The sequence below is a fragment of the Cricetulus griseus genome, chromosome 2 (assembly GCF_003668045.3).
Source record: "Cricetulus griseus strain 17A/GY chromosome 2, alternate assembly CriGri-PICRH-1.0, whole genome shotgun sequence".
Classification (NCBI taxonomy): domain Eukaryota; kingdom Metazoa; phylum Chordata; class Mammalia; order Rodentia; family Cricetidae; genus Cricetulus; species Cricetulus griseus.
Window position 1 is genome coordinate 375,488,550 of NC_048595.1, and position 20,336 is coordinate 375,508,885.

The 20,336-nt window shown below is 49.5% G+C and overlaps 1 protein-coding gene across 1 annotated transcript; it reads right to left on the reverse strand.

Annotated features, from left to right (window-relative positions):
- Positions 1-13,151: 13,151 nt before the first annotated feature.
- Positions 13,152-19,762, reverse strand: Tst (thiosulfate sulfurtransferase; the record flags this gene model as incomplete). Its single annotated transcript, NM_001246747.1, is given in 2 exon segments — positions 13,152-13,616; positions 19,118-19,762. Coding segments are annotated over 2 exon segments (894 nt in total). The 3' UTR covers positions 13,152-13,317.
- Between the last annotated feature and the right edge of the window lie 574 nt (positions 19,763-20,336).

Genomic DNA, 20,336 nt, shown 5'->3' on the forward strand with positions numbered 1-20,336 from the left:
TCACCAGTCACGTATTTAGGACAGACTGGTGCAAACATCAGCCTTCACTGCTGTGACTTTCTTTCCTTGTTGAGAACCAATCCCTCCTCTTCCCCAGGGAGAAGGTGCAGAAAAACCTGGGCTTTCTCCCCCTTCCTTCCCATTTCCTCCTGCCTATCCTACTCCACTTCTTGTCCCCACTCCTTTATCACCCACAAAAGGCAAAGGGAAAAACTGTCTCCTGGAGCCAGATGGCCCTCCCTCCGGCTCTGCCCTCTGCCCAAAGCAGCAGGCAGCCAGGCAGTGGGGCCTCCCAAGACAACAAAGGAGCTGAGGCCAAATTCACAGCATTCTACACAGAGTACACAGCACCTGCCTGGTCAGCTGAAGCTTCATCTGCCCCTAGGGAGACAAAGCCAGTGCAGGGGTGAACTCCGCCCACACCCCTCCCTGAGCCTCGATGCAGGGATACCATGTCCTCAGTCTGCCCTCCTGGCTGCTTCATCTGCTGAGTCATTATGAAGTAACAATGACGCCTAGTCTTCTGCTCTAGGGCTAGTAGCACTTCAGGCCTGGTATGTCTTGTGTTCTTGGACTCAGCAGAGGTCCATTTGTCCACTGTGTGCCTTCCTACTATGTGTCTGGCAGTCGACCATGCTCTGAAGTGACAAGAGGAAAGGAAAAGAGCCAGCCAGATCCTGAGCTCTAAAAGAAGAGTTTTGGGATGGATGGGATGGAAGGATGGATGGGATGGGATAGTGTGGTAGTTGAAATGTAATTGGCCCCCATAAACTCATAGGGAATGGCACTATTAGGAGGAGAGGTTTTGTTGAAGTCAGTATGGCCTTGTTGGAGGAAGTGTGTTGCTGTGGGGTGTGAGCTTTGAAGTCTCCCACGCTCAAGCTATGCCCACTGACATAGTTCACTTCCTATTGCCTAAGGATCAAGATGTAGAACTCTCAGCTCCTTCTCTGGCCCCACATCTGCCAGCATGCTGCTATTTCTCACCATGATGATAATTGACTAAACCTCTGATACTGTAAATTACACCAATTAAATATTTTCCCTTAAAGAGTCATCATGGGGGGGGGCTGGAGAGATGGCTCAGAGGTTAAGAGCACCGACTGCTCTTCCAGAGGTCCTGAGTTCAATTCCCAGCAACCACATGGTGGCTCACAAGTATTTATAAAGGAATCTGACGCCATCTTCTGGCATAAAGGTGTACAGATAAAGCACTCAATCATAAAATGAAATAAATCTTTAGGAGCTGGAGAAATGGCACAGCAGTTCATTCAGAGCACTGGCTGTTCTTCCAAGGACCTAGGTTCAATTCCCAGAACCCAAATGTAGCTCACAATTGTCTATAACTCCAGTTCCAGGGGGATCTGATATCCTCATACCAAAGCACATTAAAAAAAAAATTTTTTTTTAAAGTTGCTGTGGTTATGGTGTCTCTTCAGAGCAATAAGAAACCCTAAGATAGATGAAATGGATGGATGGATGGATGGATGGATGGATGGATGGATGGATGGATGTCTGCATCTGGCCTTCCTAAAATCTGGACAAAGTAAGTAAGCAAGCCCTGTTTTGTTTAGTACCATGAGCATGGAAGAACCGTGAACAGAATTTTCTAACACTGGTCTCTTTGTCAAAATACCCTTCACACTCACTAAAAATACAGATTCCCAAGTCAGAATGCCCCCAGGAAAGGTACAGAACCTAAGGATGTAAAAGAGTTACTGGTGTGACTTGGGAAGCTTGAGGCAGCTGGTGCTCCTGATGCTCTCTCCCCAGTACTTGCCATGTCCACCTGCCCTGGGGGCCTTCCCAGAGCTGACCTGGCTCTGCAACACCTGCCTAAGATTCCTTTCCCCTTCCAGGCTGGCATCTCTGTCCCCAGTACTCAGCCCACACAGCATCCTGGGCTGGGCTCAGTCAGGCCTGATGTACCCGCAACGCTGGCCCATATTCTCACATCTCTGTACTTTGGGTGCAAGGGAATGGCTGCCACGATATCCAACAACCCCATCTTAACCCAGAGAAGCTGGAGACCCAGACCACACGAAGTCAGAACTTCCAGGCCTGGCACCTGGAGGGCTCAGAAGTTCTTTCCTCCAGTTTTCTTCTGCATTTAAAGTACACTGGGTCAGTTAGGCCATTCCATCTGGAGGCCTCAGCAAGACTGAGGAGATAAGGGAGTCCTCCACCCCACCTCAAGAAGCCTGTCTCTACAGGTAGTCTTCCTATCTTACCTGGTCGGTGGCCCAGCTCCATGGACTCTGGCTCTGGGACCCGAAATTTCTGAGCTTGACCCTGTAGACAAAGCAGCACACACTGAGTGGTTTCAGGTGACAGTTTCCATAAAGGATGACAGCTGAAAACTGATCGGGGAGGCCCCAGAGACTCAGCCGAGCCATGTTTAGGCTTTCTGCGCTGCAACCACCACGGCTCTTTCAGCATCCAGTGCAATCCAGGCCCCAGAACCACCTGTCACTCACCAGATGCTTCTGGTTAGCCGGGGCCACCACTGGGCTTACGTGGCCTTTCTCACATAGTCACGTTACGGGAATTCTCTTACTCTTTCCTAATCTCTTATCTCTTCCTTCTCTCTTCCAGAAGCCTCCAGGAGGCCCTGGCTGTGTGACTACCGCCTCAGCCCCCCATTCTACATTAACACTGCCACAAAGTTCTTTATGGATGCCTGGATGAAAGGTCTGTGCTCCTGAGCTGCCTCTGCTCCTTCCACGTGGCCTCTGCATTAGACAGATTAAAACAGGGCACCTTAGGGTGAGGGGAGCATGAAACTCAGGCACTCATGAGTGCTTGGTCGAGCTTCACCCCAAGCCCATTTTATGCATGGATTGTTCACTGCAAGAGAAGGAGGTTCACTAGGAGGTCATGTAAAGGGGCCCAGGACCCAAGAGCATCAGCTCTGTTTTTTGTTTGTTTGTTTGTTTGTTGTTGTTTTTGTACCTGTGTCCTTTTCTCCTAAGGGATCTTTTCCTTATTTATATTCCCTTATTTTGAGCACATATGAAGTTGTCCCCCAAGTTTCTACAAATGTAGTAATGTCAGGACAGTGAAACCTGGACTGACAACATTTTCAAAATAAGGGAGGGACAGAATACAAGCAGCAAGGGTGAGCTGGAAGAGTGCCCTGGTTTCATTTTCACTGCTGTGACAAGACACCCTGTCAAACGCAATAAGGAGAAAGGTTTCTTTCAACCCACAATTCCATGTTACAGTCCATCCTAGCAGGAAAAAAACAGCTACTCACACCCCATGCACAGTTAAGAGCAGAGAGAAATGGATGCATCTGTGCTTACTACTCGGCCGGCTCACTTTCTCTACTGTTACACAGTCCAGGACTCAAGCCCAGGGAATGATGCTGCCCACAGTGGGCTGGGTCCTTCCACATCAGTTAACATAAGACCAGCTCCCCATACATGCCCAAAGGCCAGAACCTCTTCCCAGGTTACTCTAGACTGTGTCAAGTTGACAACACTAACGATCAAAGGGGTCTCTGAGGGCTGAAGCTGTCTGTGTCTGTGTCTGTGCCTGTGCCTGTGTCTGTGTCTGTGTCTGTGTCTGTGTCTGTGTCTGTGTCTGTGTCTGTGTCTGTGTCTGTGCCTGTGCCTGTGCCTGTGTCTGTGCCTGTGCCTGTGTCTGTGTCTCTCTCTCTCTCCTCTCCTCTCTCTCTCTCTCTCTGTCTCTCTTCTCTGTCTCTCGTCTCTCTCTCTCTCCTCTCTCTCCTCTCTCTCTCTGTGTGTGTGTGTGTGTGTGTGTGTGTGTGTGTGTGTGTCTAAGGTCACCCAGTAAGGTGATTTGTTGGTAACCTCAAATTTGGTAGGAACCAGACCAATTTTATCCCCTTAAAAAGTTGAAAAGTTGTTAGTCAAAACTCCCTACTAATTTTGACTAAATTGCATGGGGACAAGGCTCAGTTGGAGAACACTAGCCTAGAATGCATGAGGCCCTGAGTCAATCCTCAGCACCCCAAAACCAAAATTATCATTTGATAATTCTGCATTTTCTGATATGAACCCTACCCCTAGGTTCACAGGCTGGTCAATCCTTGAATATGACTGGACCTAGTGACTTGTTTCTTGATCAAAATGATGTAATGAAAGTTGTGTTTCTTTCTAACCCTGAAACTTCCAGGATTAGATCCATGACATTTGCCTTACTGGAACTCTCCCTGGCTCTCTCCAGCTGGCTTGCTCTGACCTGCCATGCATGAAGCTGACCCATGCAGAAGTCATGTGGAGGGGACTGAGGCAGTCTCTGGCCAGCTCTTCATGAGGAGCACAGGCCCCAGGGCCCAGTGTCCTCCCAAGTGACCCCTGTCCCTGGAAGAACTTGGATGGGGACCCTCCTCCAGCTGACCCTGAAAATGAGGCTCATGTGACACTTTACATCCACAGGAGCTAGCCCACTGTGAAGCAAACTGTAGGTGGAAGTTTCTTTCCTGCCCTGTCCTTCAGCCATTCAGTCCCAAATAAACACATAGAGGCTTCTATTAATTACAAACTGTTTGGCTGATAACTAGAGATTCCTATTGGCTAGCTCTCTCTTAATTATTAACCCATTTCTACTAATCTGTGTATGTTCACATGGTCTTGGCTTACTGGTGATGCCTGGCCCTCTTGTTTCCTTGGCAGCTACATGTGTCTCCTTGACTCCATCTACTAACCTTTCTCTATCCCTGTTTGGATTTCCCACCTGGCTAAATCCTGCCTGTCCATTGGCCAACCCAACTTTATTCATCAACCAATAAGAGAAACACATATTCACAGCTTACAGAAAGGCATCCCCCATCAGCAGACTATGGCCATCAGTGGCCCTATGCTGAGCACACAATCTCTTCCTCTCACTTTTCAGGCCTATGCTTTGGCTTATTTTCCTGAACTAATTTCAAGAAGTAGCCAGAAAACTGGCCGACTGGAATATCCTACCTTTAGACAAGAGGATTCCATTCCTGAGGAATAGCCCCTGTTTCTGGTGCATGACGGGCTCCTGGCAAAGCTCTCCGAATGCAGGCAGGAACTGGACCTCACACCAACACTGTCCTCTTCCCTGAGGCCCTGAGAGATGCTTCTAGAGACATTCCATGTCTGACTTCTTTCTGATCACTCACTGAGCCCACATTCTTTCTCCTCAACACATCTCTTGGACATGAATTTTTCTACATGAGACCTTCCTAATTTGAGTCTTTTGTAGACATACAAACTGTGGGACCATAACTTGGGACCTCTGAAAACACACACACCTACCCCTAGGTTCACAGGCTGGTCAATCCTTGAATATGACTGGACCTAGTGACTTGTTTCTTGATCAAAATGATGTAATGAAAGTTGTGTTTCTTTCTAACCCTGAAACTTCCAGGATTAGATCCATGACATTTGCCTTACTGGAACTCTCCCTGGCTCTCTCCAGCTGGCTTGCTCTGACCTGCCATGCATGAAGCTGACCCATGCAGAAGTCATGTGGACCAAAACCAACAACAACAAACAAAAACCTGGGACTTTTGAAAATTTGAAGTGCTACCTTTACGTGTTATACAGCAGTATCTCACCAACACACATTTTGATACCAAGATTGGGGTGTTTCCAGGGCAAACAAATGAAAATATTATGGGGAGGTTCTGGACCAAGCAGTGAGTACACACTGGAGGAGGATGGGATGTGTGGTAGGAGAATCTTCCATTGTCTTAAGTCCCAGGAATCAAGAAACGGATGCTGCTATCAAGGCCACACTGAGCAGGGAGACACCATCAGAAGGATTTAGAGAAAGAAGTCCCTTGATATACAGTGGCAGAAACTTGGGCACTGTTACCTGCAGTGATGTGGGAGGAAGATGGTGAAGCAGCGAACTGAGTCAAGCCAGCCATGCCTGCACTTGGTACAGCTACATCCTTCCTGCTGTAGGGGAAGACCACTAAACACAAAGGAGCCAGGCTTTGAGGCTTTCAAAGTTCTCATACTTGGGCCAGCAAGATGGCTCAGCAGGTAAAGGTGCTTGGCAACAAACAGGATAACCTGAGTTCAGTCCCTGGAACCCACAAGATGGAAGAAGTGAACTGACTTCAAGTCAGAGGTCAACATCCAGGAGTATTTCTTCAGATGCTACCCACCCTTTTTTTTTTTTTTTTTCCTGGATGGTAGCTCGACAAAGAGGCTAGGCTGACTGGCCAGGGAGCCCCAAAGCTCTTCCTATCTCTACCTCCCCAACTCCAGGATTGCAACCATATGCCACCACACCCAGCATTTTACATAGGTGCTGGCTATGAGCTCAGGCCCTCATGGTTACGGAAAGCATGTTATCAACTGTACTGTCTCCCTAGTCCCATTTTTTAGTGGTACATCTTTTGGCATGTGGAAAGAATAAATTTATTTTCTTCAGAAGAAATTTCACTGATTTTATTTATTATGTACATTGGCATAAACACAGACATGTGCACATGTGTGCACGAGAGCACACACACACACACACACACACACACATACACACACACACTGTGAGGCCATAAACACCAGCATTGTATGTTTCTAAATGATGGGGTGATTTGTGACACAGCAAGAGCTGACTGCTACAACTCATATTAGCACTTTGTGGTGGTTTGAATAAGAATGGCCCCCATAGGTGCATATATTTGAATGCTTGATCCTTAAGGAGTGGCTGTGCTTGGCAGGGATTAGGAGGTGTGACCTTGTTGGAGGAAGTGTGTCACTTGGATGGGCTTTGGGATTTCAGAAACCTGTTGGGGCCTATGAAGATGGCTCTGCATCATCTTGCCTCAAGGTCGGAGAGCTCAAAACTGTCCTTAATAAGTCAAAAGACCTAAAGGTCTAAGGCTTGGCTCCTGCAGAATGTTTTGGTCTTGGTAGCAGATGTCTTATCTAAACAACAACAGACTTGGGCTGAGGTGTGTTTACTCTTGACCAAATAACAGGTATGGTTACCAAATGCTTGGAGGATTAAGGGAAGAAAGTCTGTTTTCTCCTTACACATGATAATATAAGTCTTCTGTCATGTCTTTTGGTTGGGGTACTTAAGAATGTTGAAGAATAAACTTGGGACATTCAGTATTCACTGGATTGCTCTCCTGACTCTATCCTGTGTCTGTCTTTTTCTTAATGTCTTTACCTGCCATTTCTCAATCCATACTCCCTCAAGTACGAACCAGGGAAGTTGGCTGGATCTGACTGAAGCCCCACAAACACCGGTTCCCACAGAAACCCAATCTGGGTTAGGGTTAGGGTTAGGGTTTCTTTCTCTTTCTCTCTGTTCTCCTTCTCTCTTCCCCACCCTCCCACCCCGTGGCTCCAGATGAAGAACTCTCAGCTACTCTCCAGCACCATGTCTGCCTGCATGCTGCCATGCTTCCTGTCATGATGACAATGGGTTAAACCCATGAACTGTAAGCCAGCCCCCAACTGAATGTTTTCCTTTATAAGAATTGCCATGATCATGGTGTCTCTTTGCAGCAATAGAGCAGTGACTAAGACAAGTTGGTACCAGGGAGTGGGGTGTTGCTGTGATAGACCTACCCTTGCTGCTTGTTCACAGAATGTGGATTTTGGGACTTTGGGTTAGAAAAAGTAGTTGAAAGCCGAGTGGTGGTGGCGCATGCCTTTAATCCCAGCACTTGGGAGGCAGAGGCAGGTGGATCTCTGAGTTCCATACCAGCCTGATCTACAAGAGGTAGTTCCAGGACAGCCTCCAAAGCCACAGAGAAACCCTGTCTCAAAAAACCCAATAAATAAATAAATTAGTTAATTAATTAAAATAAAGCAAAGCAGTTGAATGCTAGGAGGAACATGGAAGACAGTGGTGCTGAGTCGATTATGACAGTTCAAGATGTTTCAGAGGAAAAGAATATTAGAAAGTGGCCTAGAGGTTGTTCTTGTGATATTTTGGCAAAGAATGTGGCTGCTTACTGCCCTTGTCTGAAAAGTCTGCCTGAGGCTAAGTTGAAGTGTTTTGGATTAATGTTGTTAGCAGAGATTTCAAAACTGCCCAGTTTTGACTGTGTCTCATGGTTGTTAGTGGCCAATCTTAAGTAGATCTATAATGAAAAGGAACAAGCTGAGCAAGGCAGAATACAAAATTTAGAAATCAAGGAGAAAAGGGCACCAGGAGGTGAAATGAAGCTAAGTCCTGTGTTCAAAGACATAAACAAATTAAAAGAAAAGCCTGATGCTAAATGGAACAAGGAGAGGGGTGAGCTCATGGAAGGAGCCCACCCACTAAGCTTCCAACTTGTGAAAATTAGTGTAGGAGTGGGCGTGGCGGCACACACCTTTCATCTCAGCACTCGGGAGGCAGGGGCAGGCAGATCTCTGAGTTTGAGGCCAGCCTGGTCTACAGAGTGAATTCCAGGACAGCCAAGCTTAGGCAGTGAAGGAAACTATCAAAATCAGAAAGGTGACACAGATGTAATTGAATGAGTGGGCCATGATCCAGTCCCAGCAAGCAGAAGAACTTGGCAGCTTTGGCCACGTGGTTCTGGTTTTAAAATCAAGAATACAAAAAAGGGGCTATGAAATCTCTCTCCACGGCTATGGAAAGCCACTGAGGCCAAGCATGTAACAGGGGTCCCTGCACGGAGACCCAGAGAAGTGGTGAATATGATACCTGGATTGCTTTGAGGACTTCAAGTTGTTGGCGATACCAGAGCTGTGGGATACCTGCCAAGGAGAGCTGCTAACAGGGAGTGGAAACAGCCCAAGAGAAAGAAGTGTGTTGCAGTCCCCCAAAGCAGAAGGAAGTTGGAGATCTGAAAAGTGCTTTGACATCACACATAGAGATGCAGAGTTTGCAGTCTGCCCAGGCTGCCTTTGTTCGTGCTTTGGTCCAGCATTTTCTCACCATTCTCCCCTTTCTTCCTTCTGGAAGGGCAACGTATACCCTGTGCCATTGTGTGTTCGAAGTATGTGATCTGCTTTTTCGTTTTGATTTTACAGGGGATTACAGTTAGAGTGCCAAGAGTCTCCAAAGAGACTTTGAACTTTAGACTTTTAAATTGTGTCGAGACTGTTATAGGCTATTGAGACCTTTAAAGTTGGACTGAATGAATTTTTGCATCATGCTATGGCTATAAGCCTTTGGAGGCCAGGGAATGGAATGTGGTGGTTTGAATAGAAATGACCCCCAAAGACTCTTATATTTGGATGTGTGGTCATCAGAGAGTGGCTCTACTTGACAGGGATTAGGAAGGAAGTGTGTCACTAGAATGGGCTTTGGGGTTTCAGAAGCTCAAGTCAGTCCCAATCTCACTCTCCCTGCTGCCTGTGGATCTGGATGTAAAACTCTCAGTTCCAACACATATCTGCCTGAATGCCACCATGCCTCTCACCGTGATGGACTCCTCCTCCTCCTCCTCCTCCTCCTCTTCTTTCTTCTTCTTTCTTCTTCTTCTTCAGATTTATTTATTTATTTTGTATACAGTGTTCTGTCTGCAAGTATGCCTGCAGGACAGAAGAGGGCACCAGATCTTGACAGATGGTTGTGAGCCACCATGTGGTTGCTGGGAATTGAACTTAGCACCTTTGGAAGAGCAGGCAGTGCTCTTACCCTCTGAGCCATCTCTCCAGCCCCGACAATGGACTAAATTTCTAAACAGTAGGCCAGCCCAATGTTTTCCTTTAGAAGAGTTGCCGTGGTCATGGGGTCTTTTCACAGCCATAGAAAAAGACACACTAGCATAGATTAGTGTGTCTTCAGAAGGACCCACAGAGATTTTCAGAGCCTGAACTTAACCCTTTGTCATGAAGGAGAAGATGGAGTTCAGAGAGGAAGTAGGATTACGGGTGGGACTAATTAGGAAAGTGAGTGTCTAGCATGTGACAGGCCCTGAGAGCTATCTTGAAGTCAAGTTAAGTTCAAGTTCGTACTTTCAGATTAGCTTTCGATTGTAGCTGGTTCACCATCCCCAATCACAACCTGATGTGACCCCCATCGCTCGCTCTTACCCAATAGATACAGTCAGTCAGAGCAGCCTTCTCTGGCTGACACGGAAGGTGAACTCAGTCACTAACCTGGAGAGGAAGGTCCTGAGAGGCACTGGCCACGGAACGGGAAGATATGTGCTGCAGCAGCCTGGGCACCTGGTACTCACAAGCAGCTCTAAGTAGGGAGAAGCAAAATGAACTCCAGGTGGTGGTGGAGCCCCAACCACCTCACAGGTCCCTCTGCCTCACCTCCCCAGGTGAACCACTCTGGAGGGTCAGACTGAGTAACACTGATACTCAAGAGGACCAGTGGGTTACTAAGGAGCAGATTTCCAAGTAGTTCATTGGAGTTGCCACGGTGACACTGTACACTGGCCTTTGTTACCTCAGAGGTTGATAAGCTCACCTTACCATGGGCCAAGACTGAGAGGACAGGTGAGACTTTGATGTGTTTCTTGCTGACACATCCTTTCAGAAATGTCCTTTGAACAGGCACCAAGGCCAAGTTTACAGGGCTCACGCCAAGCACAAACCATGCTCTTGGAAGTGCAAGGAAATGGTAGACAATATTGTCAAGTCTGTCTAGGGAAAGGGCTCATAGAAGGGCCATTTGAGCTGGATCTTGAAGCATTCATAAGAGCTCACTGGTTTAGAAGAGAGAACACGAGAAGCACGAAGGTGTTTAAGAGCACAAATGTAGTTCAAAGTAAGGAATTCTCAATACCTGAGATGGATGTGGGGGATTGGGAAATAAAATTAAACATGGGTGTAACAATGAGGTCCTCTCTGCCTTGAACTACAGAGCTGGTTACAGATGAGCTCAATAAAGTTGTGATTTCTACATGTGATGTGGAGGACGAACCATGGATGTTGTCACTAGCTCTGCCACCCAGCAGGCACAGGGTCAAGGTGGGCATATTATGTGATCTCCCCAGGAGACAGACAAATCTGGCATCCTAGGGGCCCACTACTTATTAGACAGGGTTTTTTTTTTTTTCTTTCAGTTATGAGGCCCAGGCTGGCTCTCAGCCTCCAGTATGCTGAGATAACAGGTGTATGCCACCTCAGGTAAGCAGCTTGCACCACGCTTCTCAGGGATCCTAGTGTGGGACAGAGCTGGTCCACCCACAAAGCTCTTGGTTTATTATGCATTACTAGCCCACAGTTGCAGGAATAGGGGGTCTAAGAATGGCTACACAGCATCGCAGAAGGCTACAAGGGAGGGGCTGACCAGGGCTAATGGGGCTCATCTTAAGATTCCCTTGGGGACATTTATGCAGGCACCCATGGCTGACGGTGGGACACTACTTTGTATTCTACTAGATAGTGGCTTAGGGTCCTGTTGGCTTTCTCTGCCCTTCACTGTGAGAGTCCCCACATAGCATTTCATCAAAGTCAGTGAAGAAAACAGACATCATCAGTCTTGCACTGTGAGGTCCTGGGAGTGGCTTCTCATCCACTTTGCCCTGCTTTCTTGGCTGTAAGCAAGTCTCTCTCTCTCTCTCTCTCTCTCTCTCTCATGCACAAAGAGGGTCCCACAAGACAAGAAGGCAGACACCGCAGAAGGCTTCTCTCACTGGACTCTGTGAGTCAGATTCCCTTGAAGGCTTCTCTCACCTTCGTCGCCATAGGTCCTGGTCAAACCTATGCCAGATGATGTCATCCCTCTGATCAGAACCTTCCAGAAGTAGAAACTGAAGGCTTTCTCTTGACCTGCAAAACCCTACCTGACACACTCCCTTCCCTCTGTGGCAAACCTTTCCACACTGCCCATGCCCCCACCCATGGCCTCAGATGAGAACAGTGGCCTCAGGCCCTTGGATTAGCTGCCCCTTCAAAGCCTCCTCCTCTCCCCCAGATGTCTTCAGGGCCTACTACAGGAGTTCTGCTCACTTCCAAGACCTTGGCAGCTGCTCTGAGATTGTGCTGATAAAACAGTTGGGGTGGGAGGAGCAGGAGAGGGTCACATGTCATTCAACCCCCAGGATGATTGGGTCCATCCAGGTTTCGAGAGGGGATAAGCTGGCATGGGAAGGGGAAAGGTGACAGAGATGAGGCTTAGCCTGGAGGCTCAGAACTCCTCCCCAGAAGTTCTTGTGCCCTTCTTGCCCCTGCACTGGTTAGGCTTCCTCCCCAACAAAAATGGTCCTGGCTCTCCAGAACCCCTCTTCCTCTGACAGGCAAAAGCCAGATCTCCAGTTGATGGGACCTGGATTTTACTCAGCAGCTTCAAAGCTAGTTTTTGGAAAACTCAAAATGCATCAGCAATGGTCCTTCTGCATCTTCAGGAAGCCCTCATCTACGGTGGCTTCCTGCTACTACTTACCAGGCTTGAAGAGCCCTTTAGTGGAACTGTTCCCCGCCCTCCCCCATCATCATCATCATCATCCCCAGAGGGTCTATTCAGAGCCAGCAAGGGAGTCGAGGCCAGGGCCACCTTGCTTTTGCCTGATTCTGAGCAGGTGGGAAGGCTACTTTTTCTCTCCCTCCCTACTCTCCGTGAGTGGGTTCTACAGAGAGGGCTTGGTAGCAGGCTAGTCTTGGCTTCATCTCTCCCTGCCTTCCTCATCTTCCTTTGTACATCCTCTCAGGTAGGACCCAGCATCCTCTATGCTAGGGCATCCCTGACTAGTGTTGTATGACAATCTCCTCACAATTGAAACATTCCCTCCAGGAGTGGTGTATATGTGGTGGTGGGGGGATCTCCAGAGGTAAATAGAAGACACATGTTTGGAATAATAAAAACTTGAAAGATTCCTGAGCCCCCTCTCCAGCAGTATAACAAGGAGTCAGAACTGCTGGGGGAGGGTACCCACAGCAACAGAGCTGCAGTCTGCAAGCTGTGCAGAGAGCTCCAGGTCACAGCCCCTGTGAGCTGTCTCTCATGTTGAGGTGAGCTTTGGTGTGCAGCTGCTTCTGAGTTACACCTTCTAAGTAACCCTTCACCCATGCTCCTGTGAGTAACCCCAGTAATACCCTTGGTTCACTATGTTGGACATTGGTGCAGTTGTTACTTTGGTGTGCCGTGGGTTCCCTTTCTGGAAGGAGTAGATGTGTGTGTCATGTCCTCTTAGGAAAAGTCTGCCACACAACACAAGAGAGGGTAACCAAATGCCTTGGCCAAAACCAAGTACAGCAACAGTGTCCTCTGCATGGGCATCTTGGCTAAAGGTCGACGAAGGTAGGAGTCAGAGCCCAGGGCAAGGGGGCAGACTCACTTCTGAGAAAAGGCACTTTATTTCAGTATGGTAGGAAGGAGGCACTCACAGCAATTCTAAAATCCTGTCAGTCTTCATTGCCTAAGAGGTGTGAAGCTGTGACAGATCACACTGGCCTCTCTTAAGGGAACTAACTGAAGTTGGTGTGCAGAGGAGGCTGTGCACACTCAGGCCTTCCCACTCTTTCCCTGGGACACGCGGGTCTCCGGGGGTGCCCTGCGGAACCACTCCGACCAGGAGCCGTCATAAACAGCCACATCAGGCTTGCCACAGAGGTAGGCAGCCAGGGCAATATGACAGGCAGTGACCCCCTTGCGGCATGTGGCAATGAGGGGCTGTGAAAGGTCCACCTTTTTGTCCTGGAATATGGCACGCAGCTCCTCTGGGCTCTTCTCAAAGCCATCTTCGGTTAGGAAGTTCATGAAGGGCATGTTGACTGAACCACGGATGTGGCCCGAGTCCAGTCCTGAGTAGCAATAGAGGACAGGGATTAGGGAAGACACGGGAGTGGGAACTGGAAGGCCTGGGGCCACCATCAATAAAAATAATGTCTTTGCTCTCTTAGGAACTCAGTTTCTTTCCTGTTCTGCTTATTTTCAATACTCAAGCTGTAAGAGCCCGAGCAAGGGCCTGTAGCCCCTGCCCCATGAGCTGTCTTGATGGAAGGATGTCCCAAGTCACCCTAAGTGACATCTGCATGCATTGCAAACCCTCCTAATTTTTCCCCTAACTTCTGCAAATTGCCTCTGCTCTCTACAGCTCAGGTTTTCTCACCCGTGAAATGGGCTCTGTGTAATAGACCTGGCTGTCCTGGAACTTGATTTGTAGACCAGGCTGGCCTCAAATGCACAAAGATCCACCTGCCTCTACCTCCTGAGTGCTGGGATTAAAGGTGTGCGCCACCACTGCTCTACTGGGTAGAGCAGATAGAATGAACTCAAACAGAAGTGGTGAGAAACTAGCTGGGCCTTCCTGGACAGCAGTTTGCAAGAGTATGGAAGCTGGCTGGCTTTGTAGGTCATTAAATAAATTTACCTGTAAACGTATTTTACAGGTGAAAACACTGAGGTGCGTTGACATAAAATGGCTCAGCTAACGATACAAAGAATGACTGAAAGACCCAGGACCACACCCAGTCTTGGTTTTCTGTGAGGCACATAGTAGTGAAAAGAGAAGGAACCTGGGATCAAACAGGTGTTCAGATCCTAGCTCTGCCACTTACTACACTGGTGACGTTAAGTAAGTCCTATAGCCTCTCTGCACCTCAGTTTCCCTATGGGGAGTGAATGCCCCTGGGTGAGGATAAATGACATAAAGACAAATATTGAGCCAGACATGGTGGCGCACGCCTTTAATCCCAGCACTCCCGAGGTAGAAGCAGGAGGATCTCTGTGTGTTTGAGGCCAACATGGTCTACAAATCGAGTTCCAGGACAGCCAGGACTGTTACACAGAGAAACCCTGTTTCGAAAAACAAACAAAAATATTGAACCTAATGATGCCTGCCCCCATGCTGTACTCCCAGTGCTGTGCTCCATCTAGGTACAGGCTTGTGCCGTCCCCTCCACACAACTCTAAAGCTTAAGCGAGAGCAGGGCAGAGGTGGGCAGGCCAGGGTCTGGTCTAGAACACAACCAGCATGAGTGGTAGGTATACATGGTAACACACCTCTGCAGTCCCTGCGTGCTGGAGGCTGAGGCAGGAGGATGAATAGTTTGAAGCCAGCCTAGTCTATATAGTGAGTTACAGGTCAGTCTGGGCTATAGAGTGAGACCTTATTTGGAAAACATCAAACCAACAAAAGGGGGAGGCCCTTGCAAACAACAAAGATGGGCAGTGGCTGGCTGTTAGCACCCAAAGGACCCATGCCTTATCGGTCCCCGCATGCTCAGCCATTTCACTCTTCCTTGTGCATCCTGCACTCCTCCACAGACAACACTGAGAGTAAGGTCCATGTCAGCTGTCTCCATCTCTTCAGGTTCCCCAAATCCCCACCACCTTTAAACTTGGACCATGAGGCAGGGCAGAGATAACATGATAGGCATAGTGGGAAGGGGTGGGGGGAGGGCTTTGATTGCTGTGAGCATGTCACATCCCAGCCCTGAGCAGCATCAGACAGACAGGCTCGCCCTCAGGGCCTCAGTCTACCCTCCTGTAGGTAAAAGGCCCCAGTGAACGCCAGAGAACAGTGGGCACACGGTTGGTCAATGAAGCAATGTGGGAACCCCCTCATCCCAAAGAAGATTCTAGACTCACTAGCATAAGCAGTCAGTCCTTTGACTGAATACATGTCCCTGCTTGCAAAGGGTGGTGACTTCTAGAGATGTCTTCCTGCTGTGACCTGAAACTAGCTATGTGTAACCCTCCAGTGAGGAGCCACTGGCCCACGGACATCAACTGTCAGGTTACAGTAGTTTCTCACAGGCGTTGGGGAGCAAGATCATTTGCTGAGTGCTGTTTTATTCTTGTCCATAACACACCAGCTTTATTGTTTTCTTGAGTCTACAAAGGGGGCCTTGTCCAAGTAAGGATGAAGCCAGGGATGCTGGGAAACCTTGGCTCCAGCCTGAGGAGGTAACAAGGCCGCCTCTGCCAGGAAGGCTCAGGGCCCATCTGATTTTTTTGTTTTTTGTTTTTTGAGGGGAGGGCAGCTTGAGGAGTGCATCTGTGCAGACATGTGTGTGAGGAGAGAGAACCACCTAGGGGCTACTGTTCCCCATTGGCCCACACCCAGGAATTTGCAGTTCTAGCGAGGCTAGATGAAGTTAGCCCCAGAGATCTGCCTGTCTCTGCCTCCCCAGTGCTGGGACAAGCATAGGTCACCAAGGTGGGCCCAGGGGATCTAACCCAGGTCCTCCTACTCCCAAGGCAAAGACTTTACTCACTGAGCCATTTTTCCAGCCTCTACCTGGGGACTTTAAAGGAACAGAAGCCACAGCCTGTGTGCAAAGGGAGAACCCAGGGAAGCCATGGGCAGGGCCAGAGAACTCAGGAACATTGCCAACCTGAGGAAGGGCTTGCAGCCAGAAGCAGGCCTCTGTCGTACGCTTCTGGCTTCCCTTCCCCACTGTTCAGGCAGCTTCGGGCAAGCAGCACCCCAAAAGTGGGTTCTCTAGAAAACTATATCGCCCTTATTCCTCACAAAACTGAAGGGACCTTCCTCCTGGCTCTAATGGAAATCCCAGGCTAAGGGAGAGGCAATAACTTCCCTAAGCACGTGAAGTCAGGTGGGACTCCAAAGCCTCTGTTTTTTTAGTCACTCTGAGTTCCCCTGGAAAAGAAGACTGAAGCAGGAGAACTACTGGGGTAACTTCCTGTATTCCTCAACTGCCTAGAAATCTAGGAATTTGTGTTCCAGCTTTGACTGAGGAGACAAAAGCAGGCATGTTAAGATCCCTTAGACCACGGATAGGCATGGCTGTTGGAGGCCAGGAAAACCTGTTTGGACCTTTCTCTCCCCCCCCCATCCTCATGTTTGCTCTGGCTCTCACACCACCCTCCACAGCAGCCATAGGCAAGCCTCACTTTGGTGCCTGCTTCCCTAAGTGGAGTGGGGCCAGGCTATCAGCAAGGATTGCAGAAGTGACTGAATCCAGGGGACCGCAAATCAAAGTGCTCAGCATGGACCAACAACCTCCCCACTCCTCATCCACAACCATCCCCACCCCCAGGGATATGGGAAAAGAACAGGTGCACAGGTACACAGGCTAAATAACTGAGAAACGAGTGATACCAGGCCCAAATGTAGCATTCCCATTTTATAGATGAGGAAAACTGAGGCTTGCAGAGGGGTGACAGTTTGCTACTGGCAAGCCCTCCAGAGACCCCTGAACTCTAAAGCCCCTATCTTCTCTATGATTTTTCCTACTTACTCTGGTGCCCAGCCCTAGGTCTGAGGGACATAGGTCACTTCTGTCCTCATTTGCTACCGTTCCTTTATGGGGACAGTTTTTCTCTCTGGTGGATACACACAGCTATGCCTGAATATTCTTTTATTCTTCACTCTTACTCAGGACCATGGAAGGCACATGAAGGCCCCAAGGAGAAGGTGGTTGCCCCCAGAGGACAGGAAGTAGTCTTGGGGTCTCTGAAGACCTGTTTTTTGTCTCAGTCAGAGTGAAGGTTTCCCCACCCCCCATGTTTTATATCTGGACTTCTGAACCCACAGGAACTTTGCTGAACCAATCCCAGGCAGCAGACCATGACCTCTGTAGTGTGCACCTGTGTCCAGCAAATCCTCTAATAGAATTGGGCAAGCTGCCCATCGCCTAGCTGTCTAGATGGCCCTGGACTTTGCTCAATGCCTTCCCCACCAAAGAATCCGTTTGCCGGCTTGCTGTGTGGAACAAACGCCCTGTGCATGTGGCAGGGCTGGGGACCTCTGCTTGTTTATGACTGGGAAATGCAAAACCAAGCAGGGCTCAGTACCCTCCACCTAGGAATGGCTAAGCTGGAATGGGAACCCAGGCTCCCTGACACTCCAGGGCAATCAGGAGATGTGGGAAGTGGCATAGAGAAGAGAGGCCTGCTCAGGCAGGCTTCTCTTCTCTCCAAGCCTTGGTTTGCCTGGTCTATGGAATGGTGGAAGGCTGTGTTTGGACCCTGTGTCCCTCATTTCTCAGTTTTCTTTTCAGCCTGCTGGGAAAGCTCCACAGCCAGCTTTCCTCTCCCTTCCCCCAGCATAAGATCCAAGAAGAAAAAGCACTTTCAGCCAAGACCAGGAGGGGCTGCAGGCATTCCTTGTCGGGGATCTCTGCAAAATGCCTAATGAGCATGAATCTCTCTCTTCTGACCTTTCCAGAGCAAAGCAGCCAGGGATATCAAAGGCCTGGAGAGAGCTGGACTGGGGAGCTCTGCCCACAACCAGATCTGTGGCCTTCCCCTGCTCCTGCCTGTGTGCCTCAGCCTCCCTCTGTCCAGTGGGTTGATCGTTTAGTATTAAGACTGTAGAAACAGTGTTGCGGACATCAACTGCTAAAAAGGAAAAGACATTTTGCAACAAGTTATGCAAAATGTTACCCCCAGGTAAAGTCCTATGGGGCAGGACTAAGACAAACTAAGAAAAGAGCCCGGGGGTTGCTGGCCATCAACCCATCGGGTGCTCAGGAAAAGCAAGAGCTGGCAGTTAGTTGCCTCTGGTTAGAAGCCTCTAGAAGGCAGTATTTCCTCTCCCGAGGGTTTTTGTGACTGCTAAGCTGGGCAGACTCCTTCAGGCTCCCCTCCCCTCCACCCCCACTCATACAAGAGGGGACTCAAGGGCCATCTCTCGAGGAATGCCTGGCACAGGAGGCTCCCCTGAACCCTAGGAAGTTATAGTAGGACTGAATGGGTTTATATATGGGTTTAGAGCCCTGGTTTAAAGCAAATTAGTACTGGGTTCAAATCCTGGCCCAGCCACTTAACTGATCAAGTAACAATGTCATGGCAGCTCATCTTCCTGTCTAAGCTAGGGGTATTTCACCCTATCAACATCCCTGGCACAATCTGGCAGCTGGTGTAACAGCTACAGATGCGCTACAGCTGCTTGTTGAGATATGAACAGAGCTGCTTTTCAAGACACTAGCTGGGGTCCCAGAAGAACTCAGGGAAGGTCTCTGTTGATGTTTGAAAAGGTTTCAGGATCTAGAGGGTGTGAGTGTATTTGTAGAACTCTGTACAACCCTGTAAATGATTGCTTGTGGGTAGGACACCCTTTGGTCCATCCCAGTGTATGTGGGAGAGTTGGTTCCTAGACGTGGACATGGACGGACAGGCCATCAGTCACCTCTACTGAAGTGGGCAGCTTGTTAGCACACGGTTATGGGCACACTGGGTCCTCACATATCTGAGCTACAAAAACCTTAAAGGTTGGCTGTCCCCTTCTATTTCACAAACAGAAAAGTCTACATGGAGGGGCTGAGGGTCCCAGCTATTCTGATTCCCCATCCTCTTGTTGACAATCCTCCCCAAAGGCCACAGGGATACCTACCTACGATATCCGGCTCCGGTTCTGTGCCCAGGTACCGTCCTTGGGCACGGGAGTCTACCAGCTGGAACCTTTTAGACTGGAGGTTCTCCAGGACCTGCTCATAGGTTTTGAGAAGGGAGCGGTCCAGTGTAGCTTTGAAAACGGCTGGCTCTGGACGTGAGGGCTCAGATGTCACTGGGTGGCCCTCCTTCAGCCAGTTCCGGAAGCCACCATTAAGCACTGACACCGTGCGATGGCCAAACACACGGAACATCCACCATACTCTGGGTGCATAGAAACTACCCAGGTTGTCTCCGTCGTACACCACAACGTGTGTGTCGTTGCTGATTCCCAGACTGCCCACGTAGTCCCCAAAGTGGGCCTCACTGGGCAGCATCATCTCATAAGGCGAAGTCGTGTCCCGGCACTCCTCTATATCAAAGAAGGACGCGCCAGGCACGTGGCGTTCCTGGTACTCTTTGCGGGCCTGGCGGGTCCCCGGAGAGTACCATGATGCGTCCAACACCCGCAGGCCGGGCCCCAGGCTGCCAGACCGAATCGACTCCGCCAGCCACTTAGTGGAGACCAGAGCCCGGTAGAGCACTTGATGAACCATAGTGGCAGCTCTGTGTGTGTCACCTGGCGCGGGTGGAAACCAGGAAAAAGTCCTGAAAGGACTGAGCGAGGCGGGCGGAGCCCAGGAGGCGGGGCTGTGGTCCCCACTACACTTTCCCAGCGTGCAATGGTAACTACACTGACAGCTTGACTGGGGAGACTGTGGGATAGGTTTTCACATTCCCTAGGGAAAACCCGCTCCGCACCTCCCACTCCGGCGCCCGCCCAGTCTGGTACCAGGGAAAGCAGATGGGCGTGGCCAAGAGTTTCGGCGCGCTCTTATGGCAGCAGCTGCTCAGGACCCTGTCTGCAAAGATGGGGAGAACACAGGTCCTAGGTAGGGAAGATGGAACTTGGGCTTCGAGTACCCTCTGCGGGGCGAATTGACCATTTGCCAGTCATTCTGTTTCCGTTCCCTGCAACCTCGATTCTCTGGCTTCTAGACTGCCTAAGTCCGGTGAAGAGGTCCCAAGCACTCTGCCCTGCTTTCTCCACCAGAACCCTCCCCTGGTCCACAAGTGGCCCAACCGGCGGCCCCATGCATTCACTCGCCCTGGTAGCTGCGCAAGAACTCGCCCTTGCGCTCCAGAGAAGCTGGCAGGTTCAAACCCGGAGCCGGTAGTGT